This window comes from Cupressus sempervirens, chromosome 3, assembly GCF_028749045.1.
Source record: "Cupressus sempervirens isolate cs-2001-9-10 chromosome 3, ASM2874904v1, whole genome shotgun sequence".
Lineage (NCBI taxonomy): Eukaryota > Viridiplantae > Streptophyta > Pinopsida > Cupressales > Cupressaceae > Cupressus > Cupressus sempervirens.
Genome location: NC_143120.1, coordinates 25,525,823 through 25,543,070, shown reverse-complemented (window position 1 = coordinate 25,543,070; position 17,248 = coordinate 25,525,823). Strand labels below are relative to the sequence as shown.

The 17,248-nt window shown below is 38.6% G+C and overlaps 1 protein-coding gene across 15 annotated transcripts in view; it reads left to right on the top strand.

Moving 5' to 3' along the window:
- The window catches only part of LOC149564583 (uncharacterized), a 292,402-nt gene that overhangs the window by 41,813 nt on the left and 233,341 nt on the right, over positions 1-17,248 (top strand). For 8 of the 15 annotated variants that reach the window (XR_016361859.1, XM_089818133.1, XM_089818126.1 and 5 more), the window contains 3 exons: positions 188-259; positions 8,384-8,629; positions 8,829-9,066. Coding sequence is in view for 14 of the 15 variants with exons in the window: in XM_089818133.1 (XP_089674259.1) it covers positions 8,411-8,629; positions 8,829-9,066 (457 nt within the window). In the remaining variant the exon portion in view is untranslated. The remainder of the gene's footprint in view (positions 1-187; positions 260-8,383; positions 8,630-8,828; positions 9,067-17,248) is intronic. The other 7 variants (XM_089818136.1, XM_089818134.1, XM_089818135.1 and 4 more) reach the window with 1 other exon arrangement.

The following is a 17,248-nucleotide window of genomic DNA, read 5'->3' as shown; positions in this document are numbered from 1 at the left end:
AAGGGGACATGACAACTTGTTTAATTGCATATAACTTCTTTGTGCATTGCATTTCTTCTGTTTCTTCATTACTGATACCTTTTCTTATTCTAGGCAAGTATAACATGAATGAAATGCTTTTGCATTTGAGGGGAGGTGAGCTTGCATTGCTTGGATCGAAATGATCTAACTTATTCTTCTCTCACAGGATTTTGGATTTCATAGAGCTGGAGCAACAATCGAACCGAAATGCAAGCATTCAACAGCTAGTCATAACTAGGCAATGACTGGCTCCTAATGATACTAGTGCTATTTTATTTCATTTCTTTATGTACTTTCACTGGAATAGGATAGGATCATTCTTTGCAATGAAATCTAATTTGACAACTTGTGTGAGAAAACATGTACATTCAGCTTTTCATTTCATTACAACTTTGGAAATAGCAGTTGTATATCTTGATGTGTAACACAAAGAACATTTATGCTATTCTTTTTACTTTGAATGAAATATGTTCTCAATATGCATGAATTGAAACAAGATGTAAAATGCTTGTGTAATTGTATGAAACTTTGCAGTCAGAATTGAATTTCAGCATGTGTAGAAATTTAGTAACAGTAGCAAAACACAGTATATTAGAGAACTCACAATTGCTTCTTTATTAATTCCAACAAATGCTTACAATGTATTACAACAAAGTATTCAACAACGACTCGACAAAGCCAACTATAACGATATTTATCGAATGAACGTGAGCACCAATTGTCGCAACCATTCCCAACCACATACTCTTTGAATTAAGCAATAAGTACTAACAACACTTAAGTTTAATGTCATTTGATTTCCACAGTCCATTAGTAATATCATGAGAAGATTTTCTGGAGCTTGATTGTGTCACAATTTTTTAAGCATCAGAAAAGCTTTAAAAATTGTGTCACAATCAAGCTTTAGAAAATCTTCTCATGATAACACTTAAGTTTACCGACAACATCATCCTTCCCCCCAAAAAAAAAGAAAGTTCTCTCGAGACGACACACAACAAATTGGGGATAATGACAAGACTAAACAAATATACACAGAAATCAAGATTGAGATGGGGGCTAAGAGAGTGTTTCTGATGAGAAGGGTGGTGGTGGTGGTGTAGAGGATGCTAGTCAAGCTCACAACTCATGAAGCTTCTCTGTCCTATGGCGCAAATCTCTCTCCGTAAGCATTTTCCGCTCTCGAACATCCTTGGGTCTTTACCATGAAAGTGGCCTCCAAAATCTCCTTACTCTTCTTATCTACCTCCTCTAGGGCTGTCATAAGCCAAATCTACATAGTTCTACCTACTCTCAGTGTTGCTCCTACAAAGAAGTCACTGCAACCCTGTGTTGTGCCTCAAGAGCCACCATCTAATCTTGCTGTCGTATTAACTCATCCTTCTTCTATGCCAACTCTTCCTTGACCAGTTGTCGCCGAGCGGCAAGCTCCTCTCAAGCTCTTATGGAAGCCACCTGCTTAGCCTCAACCCTTTCCCTTAGATGCTTAGCCCTCCATAGCTCATAATACACCTGTTTAAAGCCTTGCTCCACCTACCAAAGTAAAGTATGGGTTCGACTCTCCCTAACTAGCTCTTGGACTTTTCATCTCTCCAACATCTCTAATGTCTCTATGGTAGGCCATCCCCTGCTCACAAAACACTGCTCAAACTCTTGAGTGCACCTCCATGTAGAAAACTCTAGCAAGTGTGTCACCACCTCATCCACCATCTTGAGGGCTTGCACCTCTATAGAGATTGCAATCTGCTGTGCACTAGCCGCCATCTCCCTCAAAAATTGCTTGATGACACCTACCTTATCCCTAGTATTAGGTACCAACTACTATAGTGGTTGTGGTTGTGGTACTTTTTTGTCGGCCTCCTTGCCGCATACAGTGGTATCCTCCATAGGAACATCCTCCACACCTCGTATGATGACGTCCTCCATCTAAGTAAAATCCAACGCCATGGGCTACATACTACATCGAGATCATCAATCTTGAGAATCTCCTATTGCCTATGATATGGTGTAGCAAGGGGATTTCTAATGGGTACCATAGGTGTAAGATGAAACTATGTAAGACAAGAATCCATGGTGGCCTCCTCCGAAATTTCTAAACCTACTACCTCTCCAGGCATCTCTAGGGCATCCACTATTCTATCCCTGCCCATCACTATATCTACTATTGGTCATTCAACCACTTTTATGGCCAACTCTATAGGTGCTTCTATTTTGGGCATTAACTTTGCTACAACTACTAACTCTTTGGTTGTGTTAGTGGAGTGGCAACCACTGTCGCATTCATGTCGAAGGTGATTTGACAACAGGGGCTCTCAAATATTGAAAGTCTGGCGCAAGAACTACTACCATCACCACACCAAATGATGTAGGCAGAGTCAACGGAGCCACTTTAGAGAGAAGTGGCAGAGCAAAATGGACTGTTGCTATACCACCACCCGAGGGTGTGGGTATGTCCATTGTGACTCCTACCTCTGACTCTACTGTTTTTCCCTCATCCATATGACTATTTCGGCCTACCATTTGAAAGCTATCTTTGCTGGCTACTGAAGTGTCACTTGATTCTACTCGACCACTGTCATCATCGTCCTCATCAAACTTGAACTCTGATATTGCAACTTGGCACTTCCTCTTCTGTCCCGACTACACACTACCCATGTCTAAGTGTTGTAAATATAGAATAGGCGGGTGCATAGGCTCCACACAACCCTATGACTTCACCTCCAATTTTTTGAGAGGTATTTGCATGCAAGTGGCCTTGAGAAAGAACCTAGCGGCATAATGCGACACGTAAAATGTTGTGTGGCAGTGTCATGAATTTGTACATCCTCTTAGCAAGTAGGGGGCCCAGTCGTACACAATGTTGTTCTTGATGCCATTCATTAGGACAATTTGAGGTAGTGCAATGTTTGAGGCTCGGCTAGAGCCTGTGAGTTTGCTCTTGATGACGTCCATTAGACATCTTCACTCATCTGTTGCAACAAAAGACTTCTCTCTATCTCTTACTTAGTCATCTTTTTTTACGTTTCGTCAATCTTTTTGCTTATACTCCCTGGAATGCCAAAAGCTCTAGTAAACTTGTCTGCAATGAGAGTAATGGTGATGTCGTGCCCAAGATAACCAAAGCTGCACTTGTAGCTATGTCTATCAAAGATTTCTATCATAGTTGTCAAGGCCCCTTGAAAATCTTGGATGCAAAATACATGCATTTGTACGCCTAGTGCACTTGGGCACATCTGAGACTTTCCTTAATAAGATCATTCTCTAGTCTCTTACGAGCATGTCCTTCATTTGATGCCATTTAAACCTTCAAATGTAATATTATATGGTGTGACTTCATCTTTTTTGAGTTTGCATTTGCGCCTTTGGCCTTTTCTTCTTATTTCTTGTATTTGTAATTTTGTATATATCTTTCTTGCAATCTTAACCCCTAGTGGAAACACTCTTTTGTCTTTATCCATGGAAAAATAATTGCTTGATGGTGCAGGTGATGTCAAATATCTCCAATTGTTTTCTCCAACTTTGTTTCTATGTTTGTGTTCCTGAATCCATGAGTAACTATTTTTGTGTTTCATGTAATCGGCTAACTATGACATTAATGAATTCAGTTAGGGTAGCTACTGTTTGGCGCTGCTTCTTCCTCCCTCACTTTATACGTCTTGTGTACTCAAAATCTTTACTTCAGATACTTTAGTTTTTGCATTTCAAAACTGCAAGTATTTCCAAGTTTGCTAACGGACAACATATCTATACATTTTCCCCCTAGTGTCATACAACTACTTCCTTACATGCTTTATATCTCTCCTAGGGTAGTCACTTTTGTCAGATTCCAAGTACGCTACTTCTTCCGTGCTTCTTAATGCGTAATCTCCTCAATGTGGCTTTGTGATGTCGTGTCTTTCTTCCAAAAATGTTGCATGGCTCTAGCTTGCCATGTTGTTATGTGAATTTTTACCTACTTCAAACAGCGGTTTTGCTATGACTCAATTGATACTTTCTTTTATTCCCCCCTTGGTCCCTTTTTCCTTGCACGATCTTCATTGGTGACAAATGGTTTTGTTGCATGCAATTATTCTCGTTTATGCCTATGTTGTTTCTATGTGCAGCTCATTCTTCCATAGGCTGTTCTTTCCCTTGCCGACATTGTCTCCATCCAGAATGATGTTTCTTTTTCTCTTGCTGTAGGCACCCTCTTGCATGCTCTCCACCGTAAACACTTACTTTCTTAAGCTGTAGCCTCTTCTTTTCACATTACTGGGGCTTCAATTTGTATGCTGCATTTTCTTTTATTTTAAATTTGTCTTTTTAATACTCTTAAATCTTGTCTTGTGTAAAAATCCGAACTGGCTCCCAATGTGGTTTGATGACGCACAAACTCTTATTTGCAATATTTACTTGTTTTCCAATTTATATTGAATTTTCTCCAGTTGATAAGTGATAACAATTACAAGAAATTTGAAATAATATAATGAATTCCGACTATAACTGGAAATTGATTCTTTGCATTTAATATGAAGAACAACAAATCAGAAATATATATTTTAACAATGGCACCTGGCTGTAGGTAATTTGCCAAATCGTGCCACCCAAAATGACTTCCCTTAACTGCCAAACTCAGCTGCAATGAGTGATATCCTTGGCCATCCTCAGCAAATGTAATGTCCCCTCTTTAGTTCGACATGACATTGATCATGGATTTTGCCTATTCCAAACTCTCGTAGGCAAATGGTGTGGAGAGAGAGTCAATTCTGCGGATCAGATGGTCATATCTTGCTCTTGAAGAAGTGTTAAGAGGTTATATTTTATTATTATGTGTTATTGAGGCCTACATGTTATAATTTTAAGTTGAGTTGCACTTTTTATTTTATAAAATTACTTTATTATAAAAAGTGCATTATAATGAGATTTTATAAAGGATGTTTCTAGAAGTTCTAGCAACTTCTTAGAAAAGTGAATAAATAGAGGGCTGGGCCTCTCATTTTGGACAGGCTTGGATTTGAGATTTCTTCTACTTCTTCCATTGTGGAGCAAATTTGTAGTCTCTTGGGTCTGCAAATATTATTCGATCTTTGGGAACGAATCACTCCCCTAGATTGGCATAACTGAGGTAGTGAAATATCTACTGAAGGGTTGCATAATTGGAGTTGGTATTCAGCCATCTCATTGGTACTTCATCGAGAATCCGTTGTAGGGTTTGTCCGTGGTTGGAATAAGGGCTTGAATTCATCATAGCATTGGTGGATCATTTTGGCAAGGGTTTGAAGACATAATTGGCACATTTTCAGAATTGCAACTCCATGGTTTGGAATCAAATATTTGCTCATATCTCCTCAACCTATTGGGGAACTATTCTATGCTTTTGGGAGGGCACAATATGACCCTAGGCGACCCCAATTAGGGCATTTTCGTCAGCAGTAAAAATACAAAAAAATCAGATATTGAAATCGCAGTCTCCCAGCTACCTGGTACGGCCAACACAGGGTTGCAGATTTGTCACAGTTGGAGGGCGGTTTGAGCAGATTTGGGGTGTCGACTTCATCAGCCGTCATCAACAAATTAAGGCAGCGATCCAGGTTCTTTTACATTGCAATTGAGTTGATAGTTGATGGCAAAAAAATGTAAAAGTTGCATTGTATTCACTGCTGTAACAGTCATATATATATTCCAGTCATATATATTCCAATCTGAACAGTGATATCATAGCATTGTATTGTCTTGTCAAGGGTTTGGTAGATTACAATCAAAATTGCATAGTTAGACAGTTCATTAATATCTGCTATTTAATTCAGTCAATTTGTGTGTTCAGATCAGTCCTTTGTTGTAATTAGATTAGGACTGCATTTATGAGGGGTACATATGGTCTTCCATCTATAATCATATGCATTTGCACCACATTCCATAAATGTCGGTAATAGCAAGCTGAAATTTGCCATAGTCTGAATATTGTTATTGGTACTGTTATTGTTCATTGGCATTGTACTTTGTGGTTTCGTTGCACAACAATTAGCCTTATTCGCAGCTTTATTCAGTTACATGCCAAGTGTTTGACAAATTGTCTCAGTCCAGTTTGAGGGTTTTAGTGGCCTTAATAGTTAAGGGTCATTTCAGCAAATGCAAAACACTGGAGTAGTTGATGTGCAATGGGCTGTAACGTCACTCCCTTAATATATAGGCATGCTGCCAAGATGTATCGTAGGTCTGCAAATTGCCAACATGATTGAAGGTTGGACTCCCCACACGTGTGGCAGTATATTGCAGGTCTTAAAACCAATGCCGTCCAGCTCTTTGGTAGCTGAATTTTGACTCCAAGCTCGCCCAGGAAAGTATTACTACATGGGATGCTGTCACTGAATGTTAATGGGCAGCCTTCAATAACAAATCAAATTTCCAGAATGCTGTCTCCAAAATGGATGAGCAAATTCAATTCTCCTCATTATCCAAGCAGTATTCACAAACCAGTCTCCAAGACACACAATACACAGAAGGAGATTGTGCAAACAAATATTCAATCCACTATACTTTAGAAGTGGAATGAAAAAGCACTTCTCAACTACAGAGATGAACAGTAGAGAAGTTAGGCAATCTTAGCTATACCTCAACAGCTAAATTGCTAGTGCAATTATCAGAATTTCCAACCCTTATACATCAGCAAGGGCATACAGTTAAGAACTCAGAAAAAAGCCACAAAGGCACAAAATCAAATATAAAATCAAGCGTGCTTTTTCCCGATGAAAAGACCTCTCATTTGTAAGCTTTTCGTTGGCAAAAGTTTCCATAAAATTCCACTTCAGAAAACGTGGGAGTTTCCCAAAAGAACTCAACACTAGAAACTTTCCAACTTGCTTTTTAGAAATATCTCTTTAAGTCATTATTATAATAATATAAAAATTATTATAATAATGCAACTTAATAAATAAATAAGAGCTCATGTAATTATTAACCTGATCAACCACAGGTGATGACCAACTGCCAAGCCATCCACTACGCTGCTAAAAATAGCAACTGCCCATAAAATACTTACTAAAAATAGTACGTAATCAATTGAGACCCCCAAAACACCTTGTCAGCTCACGAGGGTTGCTATGATGAGCTAACTCAATCAATTGCACAGACTGGCCAAAAATGGGGACATTACATCTTGGCACTCATATTTTATTTCGTACTTATCTGCTAGTCCATGTTTTGGCTTTCTTGGTCTCGTACGACACTTCTTTATCTCAGATGCAGCCTTCTTTTCCTTTGTAGGTACTTATCGCTTAACTTTCTCAGCTTGTCCACGTTGGGGTCTTGGGGATCAAAAATTGTTAATGTTTTATGCTTTTTCATTTTAAAACCAAAAAATCAGGAAAAAATTCTTGGAAAGGTTAAATATTTTATGCCTGTTCATTTTTAAGGTTTTATGCAACTAAAAAGTAAGATGTGATCTTCCAAAGAGCAGCATGAAGAAATAAAAATACTTGATCTTATGATTGGATTTATCGTGCTTGTTTTCTAAAAGAATTGATGTTACCCATAATTACACCATAGCTTAGCCACATACCTCCTATGTTTATGGCCTGTACCTTTGCTATCTCTGCCGAGAATGCCACCAGTATGCTATATGGCACATGCCATTACATATTGATTGTAATCTTTAACTCTGTGAAAGGTAGTTCTGTCCCCCAACCACCACTCTACCACCGTCCCCTCACCATCCCCTCGCTATCCTCAAATTCTGGCTCTTGGTCCCCCCATCCACAAAACCCATCCCCTTGGCTTCTATTGTGAAACTCCACATAAGTATGAACATTATCTCATGAATTATTTTCTTCTGGCATTGACTCCTTTCTTAGGGGCTGAGTGATCAGTCATGTGTATTTGCTTCCCATAGAATGGTGTTTGTCAACCTGATAGAGAAACCCAAAGGTAAACTCATTGTTAATGAAAAACAGCCCTGGATAAAATATTAGATGTCAGCAGTTTTGGGCACTATACAGTTGATTTCTCTGTTTCATTATGCACTCAAGGGATTCCCTCATGGTGACTACAATGACCTTTTAGACAGTTTAATAATTCAAATACTAAATACAGTAATTGCCTGCATGTGTAATTGATTCCATCATACTAGAAGACATAGCTGATGAGAGATTCTCGCTCTCTTTACCTAAAACATTGTATCATCCAAGTTTGGATATAAACAGACAGAACACATTGAGTTTAGTTTGTCCAAGGCAAATTCCTTGCAGGATACTACGAGATGCCCCTGGTTTCAAATGTGGAAGAATTTTCTTTGTCAGTATTAAGCCTAGTATATCTGTAGGTTTATTGAAATTGATGGATGTGACTATACAAGTTTATACTCAGAATAGCTTGGTTGTTATTTTCTCAGGCACACTGGAAGGTTGGTTAGTTTGTCATGGCTCCACACACACCAATTCCTCTGATAACTGTGGATCTTAAGAAGAGGCCATGGGAGCAGGAGAAGCCTTTACATAATAGATGGCATCCTGAGATTCCTCATGTAGCAGAAGCTACTGAAGGAGAGGTTTTCCGAGTTGAGACAGTTGATTTTTCTGGGGGTATGATCAAGGACAATAATTCTGCAGAAGACATCAAGTTTGTTGATGGAACCACAGTACTATTCTATAAACAATCTGTTTGTTTATATGATTTAATTCCATTAAAAAAACACTTTAATTGTATCAGAAACTTCTCTAATTAAAATAGTCTTTTAAATGATTGTAAAGACAAACTTACTTATTTTAGCCAACTAGAAAATAATTATTGATTAATCTTGGACCTAACATGGGACATGGGGACACGAACTGCTGCAGACACACTACCTGAGCGGTCCAATTAGGATTAAAGATACTGAAGGTGTTCCTGCAAAACCTGGGGATCTTCTTGTTGTTGAAATTTGTGACTTGGGAGCACTTTCAGGAGATGAATGGGGCTATACTGCAATAATGGATAGAGAAAATGGTGGTGGATTTTTGACTGATCATTTTCCAAATGCTACAAAAGCTATCTGGTACTTTGAAGGAATTTTTGCATACTCTCCGCATATTCCAGGTATAAAAAACTTGTTTACTGTAAATTTACCGATGTTGGCTCATTATTGCATATTTCTATGATCCATCTCTGAGTATTATAAGAATCAAGAAATTGAAAGACAGGAACTATTTATCTAAACTCTTTCTCTAGAATTAGTAGCATAGCCAGCCACATCCTTTGACCAACAAACACGGAGAGAGTAAAAAAGAAACTATGAAAATGCTACTGATTATGTTGGCATAGTTGACTCTGTTGCTAGTTAGTTGATCAGAGCTGACCAAAGTAGTGACTGCTGTTTGACCAGAATTTAGTTTATCCTGATCAGATTTTACAGCTGTTCAACTTCAAACCGAATTCCATTTCACTGTTTCCTGTAGCCAAGTACATATTTAGCTTTTCAAAGAGGACTTAATTGTTCCTTAGAGGGGGGTTTTATTGGCCCTTAAGCTAGTATAGAACACTAATACTAAGCATGAAAATGCTATCTTTGAACAACTCTCATTTCTTAAATGCAGTTCTTTCCAATTTGGTGCAGCATCACATTTTCTTCTCTTTATGCTTGGTTGGAAAAATAAATGTTCTCACACCTTCACTAAAAATCTTTGGTGAACTGATTTCAGTCTATAAAATGCTATTATCATCATAAATGAATGAACAACCACATATTCACACTGGCCTTTGTTTTCAGGACCTTGAGAAAGTAAGAGAGGTCCATTAATTTTTTTTGAAGGGACCTAATTCAGAATACATTTAACCTTCAACAAACAATATTGCTTTTTGAACTCTAACTACAAAGTCTGAAAGGATAGGCCCAATAATGGTTTTTATACCTTGTTAGAAAGCTTGGTAGGCAGCAGAATTCCATTGCAAATACAAAAAGCAAACTGTTGATGAAAAATAATTGGTACAAATTTGGGTGCATAAAATTCTTTATTATTTCTTACAGTTTGAATATTACAACTGCATCTTCTCAACATCAACACACAATTTTTTCATTTTATTAATAAAACCTGTTGAAATGTGTCCAGCATCTCCTGTAATGTCCCTGTTTTTGGCCAGTCTGCACAGTTGATGGAGTTAGTTCATCATAGCGACCCTTGTGAGCTAACAAGTGTTTTAGGGGTCTCAGTTGTGAAACTTACTATTTTTAGTAAGTCTATTTTTTGGCAGTTCTATTTTTGGTAGTGCAGAGGGTGGCTTCAATAGTTGGTCATCACCTGCAGTTAATAAAGTAATAATTGCATGAGCTCTTACTTTTATTAATCATTGAGTTGCATTATTATAATAATGTTTATATTATTATAATAATGACTTTAAGAGATGTTTCTAAAAAACAAGTTGGAAAATTTCTAGTGTTGAGTTCTTTTGGGAAATTTCCACAATTTCTGAAGTGGAGTTTTAAGGAAACTTTGGCCAATTGAAAGCTTACAAATAAGAGCTCATTCATTGGGAAAGGCACGCTTGAATATACATTTGTTTTTTGTGCCTTTGTGGCTTTCCTGAGTCTGAATTGTGAGCCCTTGTTGAAGTATAAGGGTCTTTGAAGTTTCTGATGTTTGAAGTCATTGCTGATGTATAGTGGTTTCATTAGCTAAATCTCCTATTTGTGCTTTCCTGTATCTAGGAGATTGTTTTGGTAATTTTATTGCAAATTGTGCTGTTGTAAACAATTTGCTGAGTCTCTTTACTGTGTCTACTCTGGCTTGGAGATATCTGGTGTTGAAGGTTGATGTTTCATGTTGAGATTTTACATTGGTCTTGCTATCTGAATTAATAAAGAGAGGTCTACGATTTCCCTCACAAACAATACTGGCAGCTGTGGTTGGAAATAAGGGTAGATTGCATAGAGAGACTGGACGACAATATATTGGAGTCTAGTAAATTACTCCTAGGCCTGCGTTTGAATTGGACGGCTACTGAGGAGCCATGTATGCTTTGTTGGGCTTGCATCTCATTTTGCCAGCCTGTGTCAAGGAATTTTGGAGAGGCGTCTCTGCACTAGCTTCATTGCACGTGATTACCACATTGTAGTTTGGCAATTCCATGGTCGAGTAAAGGGATAATAAACTACTTGCGGTTGGGTGTAGTCATTAAGGAGATGCCGTGAGCAATAGGAGGCTGAATTGGTGGTACGACTTGATGAATTATTGTGATCCAAGTGCCAATTTAATATTGTGTGTTCTTGATTTCCAAAATGAAGCAAAGAATATCTATTCAGTTTTAATCAGATTTTATTTCTTGAAATTGTTGACTTATTTATATTCTGGAAAAATACAAAAAAATCAAAAACTTCTAAAATTGAAAAAAAAAATCAGTTGTACTCCAATATTCGAATTGGGAGCCAGTTCAGTTCTTTACGGTGGTATTAGAGCGGTTTCCTGCCAGCTTGCAGGAATGGGGCTTAGAATCAGTTGTTAGTGATTAGTAATTGTTCTATTATTTTCTATCGTGGCTGATGATAGGAGATTTGTGCCGGGTATGCACTATACCTAAAGAGGACGTAATTCTCCCAGAGAAGGAGAACCTGAGATTTAGTTTGGTTCGGATGGTAGTCCGGGTGGTTCTGGTGGCACTTGACTACGACCCACAAATGCCGAGGTTGATAGAGATGCCCTTCAGGCATTTAGGAATATTGCAGCCGGGCAACAATTGATGACAGATCTACTGCAACAATTGTCTAATACTCTGTAACAAATAGCACTACCTCGAGGACGAAGTAGGGAGAGAGCTTGAGATGTTTCTGTCTAAGTTGCCGGATTTGTCCCCTGTTGCTTGAATTCGGGTCCGGGTTTGCATGGGTCTGGATTCACCCACGGGTCCGCTACGGGTTTGGGATGGGTCCTTTGTTTGGACTGTGGGTTCGCCCGGGTCCTAGTTGGAGAGAACCTAAACGAACCCACAGCGAACCCAAGAAAACCTGGGGCTAAAACAACTTTAAAGAGTGTGTTTTTTTGTTTTTTTTCTTATGTACGTCTAAAAGGAACTTAATAAAAGATATTTCACTCATCTAATCTCTTATGTTGAGGAGGAGGAGGATGATATAGCAGCATATGGGACTAGTGGAACCAGTTTGGGTTCCAATGATGAGGATCTAGATATAGTTGCAGTTGGGGATGAAGCCATTGATCCCTTATTTTATGATGATCCATTTGACCCTTGAAGGGCATTTGATACGATGATTATTGATAAACTACTAAACACTAAACACTTGTCATCTATCATGATGTTTCAAACTTTATTATTTGATGAACTACTCTATGTTTTGCAATTTAGTAATTCAATGTATAATTTACTTTACAATTATGAAGATTGATTAATGAGCGAGTATTTAATGTTTATCATTGACATTTGACATTGATCAATGATCAAGCAACAATTATTCATACTGTGAAATGACTTTGTTTTGCAACTATGCATGTTTCTCTTGTGTGTGTTTACACACACACACACACACACACACACACACACACACACACACACACACACACACACACACACACACACTCACGAACCCACCCACGAACCCAAATGGGAAAATTTTTTTTTGCCTGAACCCACCAACCCGAACCTTGAACCCAAATCCGTCCTCTAACCCGAATCAGCTACTTAGGTTTCTGTTGGTTCTTATAGATCTTGAGTCGAGGATAGAAACTGGGATGGTGTTGGGTACAGAGATGCAGATTGCATTCGGGTTGAGGATCGTGGTGGATTAGCTGATAGAGTTGACATACATATTGGCGCTCATGATAGGCTGCAGAGGTCCACGTTTCTGAGACCTGAAATGGATGCAGTCAGTATTGAGTCTGAGGTCACTGCTTTTGCTGATGATGTGTTGACACACTTTACGAAGTGAGATGCTTTACCATAGGCGATTAAAGATCATTTGAATTTTGATAGGTTCCTGACTTAGAAATGGGAGCATTCTAGAGTGAGGCTGGGACCCGAGAGACATCGACCTCGATAAAATGAGTTACAACAAGTTGCCAATAAGATGACATTAGAGCACTTTGACGATACTGGGAGAGTTACAACTCGAGCTTGGATTCATAAGCTCAATACATATTTGGCTTTGCATCCTATGTCTGAAGTACACGCTATCAGATTTGTATTGTTGCATCTGGACAGAGTTGCCCATGATTGCTGGTACCATGGGTTGGTTTTTGTGCGACATGATCAAATCACTTCCTACCAGGAGTTCATGGATCGCCTGATCAAGAGATTTGATAGGAAGGATCCAGAGGTGTACTTCTGTGAGTTGGCTCAACTAAAGCAGTCTGGTGGATTGGAGAGTTACATTTGTGAGTTCCAAAGGCTTTTAGTCATGGTTTATGATATTTTCGAACACAGACGAGTGATGTTATTCATGGAGGGATTGATTGAGCCATTCCGTGGATGGTTGAAGTCATTGGACCCATCTTCTCTACTGTTAGCAATGAGGAAGGCACAAGACTTGGAGTCCTCTTCTCGAAGTAAGGTTGCTTTGAAATCTTCTGCTCTTCCACCTGATGATGAGTCCCCACCAGTTGTTGAGGACAAGGGCAAGTCAGTGGGGAGATTTGATGACACTTCTAGAAAGGATTTGAGGAGGCATCAACTTTTCTTTTGGTGCAAGGGGCCTTTCTCTAAAGGTCATACTTGTGCGTTAAGGCCAAAGGGAGCACTGAATCGTGGTATGTGGGTGTACATTGATGTGATTGAGGATGAGTCATCACAACAGCATGAGGATGTCGATGAAGATGGTCATAATAATGATAGAATTTATACTGTGATGAGTATTTATAGTTTGGTATTTGACTCACATGTTTAGGATTTGCACCAAGTACAGAGTTGGTCTAAGTCTAAGCTGGATTGTCTGCAGGATGATTGGGTAAGCACAATGATAGAGAGTGTGTTGAGATCTTCTAAGGATTTGTCTGTTAGTGATGTTCCAACCTTTACATCACCTGCATAGGTACTTGGTGCCGTGTTACAAGTCATGTTATTGTTTTTGTTGATGGTTTTGGTAGTCTGTTGGTTTAGTGAGGACAGGGACATCACTTGTTTCTTATGGGATCCTAGTGGAGGTTTTTGTATGATGCCGAATTGCTTGAGGACGAGCAATTTCGAGGAGGGAGGATTGTAATGTCCTCGTTTTTTGCTAGTCTACGCAGTTGATGGAGTTAGTTCATCATAGCGAGCCTCATGAGCTGATAGGGTGTTTTGGGGGTCTCAGTTGTGAACTTACTATTTTTAGTAAGTCTATTTTTGGCAGTGCTATTTTTGGTAGTGTAGTGGATGGCTTCAGCAGTTGGTTGTCACCTGCAGTTAATAAAGTAATAATTGCATGGGCTCTTATTTTTATTAATTGAGTTGCATTATTATAATAATGTTTATATTATTATAATAATGACTTTAAGAGATGTTTTTAAAAAGCGAGATGAAAAGTTTCTAGTGTTGAGCTCTTTTGGGAAACTTCCACAATTTCCAAAATAGAGTTTTAAGGAAACTTTGGCTAATGAAAAGCTTATAAATAAGAGCTCATTCATTGGGAAGGCACGCTTGAATATACATTTGTTTTTTGTGCCTTTATGGCTTTCCCGAGTCTAAATTGTGAGCCTTTGCTGAAGTATAAGGGTTTCTGAAGTTTTTGATGTTTGAAGTCACTGCTGATGTCTAGTGGTTTCATTAGCTAAATCTCCTCTCTGTGTTTTCCTGTATCTAGGAGATTGTTCTGGTAATTTCATTGTAAATTGTGCCGAGTCTCCTTATTATGTCTACTGTGGCTTAGAGATATCTGGTGTTGAAGGTTTACATTTCATGCTAAGATTTTACATTGATCTTGCTGATTGAATTAATAAAGAAAGGTCTGTGGTTTCCCTCACAAACAATACTGGCAATTGTGGCTGGAAAAAAGGGCGGATTTCATAGAGAGACTGGACGACAATATATTGGAGTCCAGTAAATTACTCCAAGGATTGCATTTGAATTGGATGGATACTGAGGAGACACCGTATGCTTTGTTGGGCTCTTGTGTCATTTTGCCAACCCATGTCAGGGAATTTTAGAGTGGCATCTCTGCACCAACTTCATTGCATGTGATTCCCACATTGCATTTTGGCAATTCCGTGGTCGAGGAAAGGGATAATAAACTACCTGCAGCTGGGTGTAGTCATTGCCATGAGCAACAGGAGGCTGAACTAGTGGTACAGCTTGATGAATTATTGTGATCCAGGTGCCAATTTAATATTGTGTATTCTTGATTTCCAAAATAATGCAAAGAATATATATTCAGTGTTAATCAGATTTTATTTTTTGAAATTGTTGACTTATTTATATTCTGGAAAAATAAAAAAAATTTGAAAATTTTTAGAATTGCAAAAAACAATCAATTGTACTCTGATATTCGAATTGGGAGCTAGTTCTGTTCTTTACAGTCCTCAGGATTTATGACATGGTTTAACAAATCTCTATGAAATCCTTAACTAAGATGGTAACAATTTCTTAAATAGATGCATCTTTTGGGAGAAACAGCCAGCTCAACTCCCTACAAGTGCTATCAAAATTGGGTTCGAAAGTTTGAATCCCCTTGGGTAATGTTGAGGGGAAGATCATTGGAATATGTTTGGTGTCTCCTCTTAGGATTTGTGACATGGTTTAGCAACCGTCTGTGAGATCCTGAACGTAGATGGTAATGGTTTCCTACATAGATGCATCCTTTTAGAGACACGACTAGCTCAACTCCCTACAAAACCTTCATTGCATTTCCTACTTAACTTTAATATTGATAAGCACATGGTTATATTGGGAGGGGCAGGAATCTGCATAATGGTTCTCAATCACAATAACCTTATTTACTTAATGTTGCAATTATGCACAAGAGAGGGACACGATAACAAAATATTTGTCGTCGGTAAATATTGAGTAGCCGATGGGTTGATGTCGTCGGTAATTGTTATGTAGTCGACAGGCCCCTTCGGGAAGGTTCTTCAGGATGGTATATGTACAACTTTGGATCATGATTGTAATCATTATTGGAAGCACTATGTAATCTCTTCGGCATATATGCGAATAATACAAGGAGTACTGCTATATTACATGTTCTTCTCTATTGTCTGTATGCATTAAAACTATTTACCCCATACGGTAAACATTTGGCGCCGTTGCCCAATGGACCTGGAACGAAGGCAGAGGAATGAAGACTAATGCCGAATTAGCTTAACAAGGATAGAAATAAGATAAAGGGAAAAGATGGAATATGCACCGCACAAGAAATTTTAATTTTGGCACAACAGGCCGAGCGCAAATGGAGGTTTCAGTAGATTGCCGACAGACACGGAAGCATCGAGGAATTGTTGGAAGAGACTCGGTAGCGGTTGAATTTGGTGGAAGAAACAAGGGAGGAATTTCTTAACCTAATATGCCGAGGGAAGAGAATTTAGACAAAAGGGAATTAACTCGCACGACTCAGAGTGCCAAGGGAGCACGAGCGTGGAGTGAACTCTTTGTCTGCGATACACTTCTGAAAGTGTCACCAGTAAATATAGTGTAGCCGATGGGTTGATGTCATCAGTAAATAGTGTGTAGCCGACGGATTGATGTCGTTGGTAAATATTGTGTAGCCAACGGGTTTATGTCGTCGATAATTGTTATGTAGTCGATGGGCCCCTTCGGGAAGGTTTTTCGGAACGGTATATGTACAACTTTGGATTATCATTGTAAGCATTATGTAATCTCTTCGGCATATATGTGAATAATAAAAGGAGTATTGCTGTGTTACATGTTCTTGTCTATTGTCTGTATGCATTAAACTATTTACCCCATATGGTAAACATTTGGTGCTATAAATGTTTACCATATGGATTTCAATTTCACTGTACGGTTTTTCTAGTCCTCCATGACCATACGACGTATGAAAAGCAAAGGGAAGGCTAGGTTTATTCAGATCGTATGGTGTGCAGCGTCTAAGACAGAGAATTCGGACCGTACGGTGTACGACTACATAAAGAAGAAACATTAAGTCATACAGCCAATTAGATAAATATGTTGGCAATTGGATAGTCCATAATAGCAAGCAAGGCCATACATTTCATTTTAGGGCAATTGCAGGAGGAATTCATAAGTACAGCAGAAGTTAGAAGTTAGAAGCTGTTCGTTAAGTCTTGAAGGAGGGCTGTACGAACGTTGGAAAGGAGAAAAATTTGCAAAGGGATAACTAACCAAA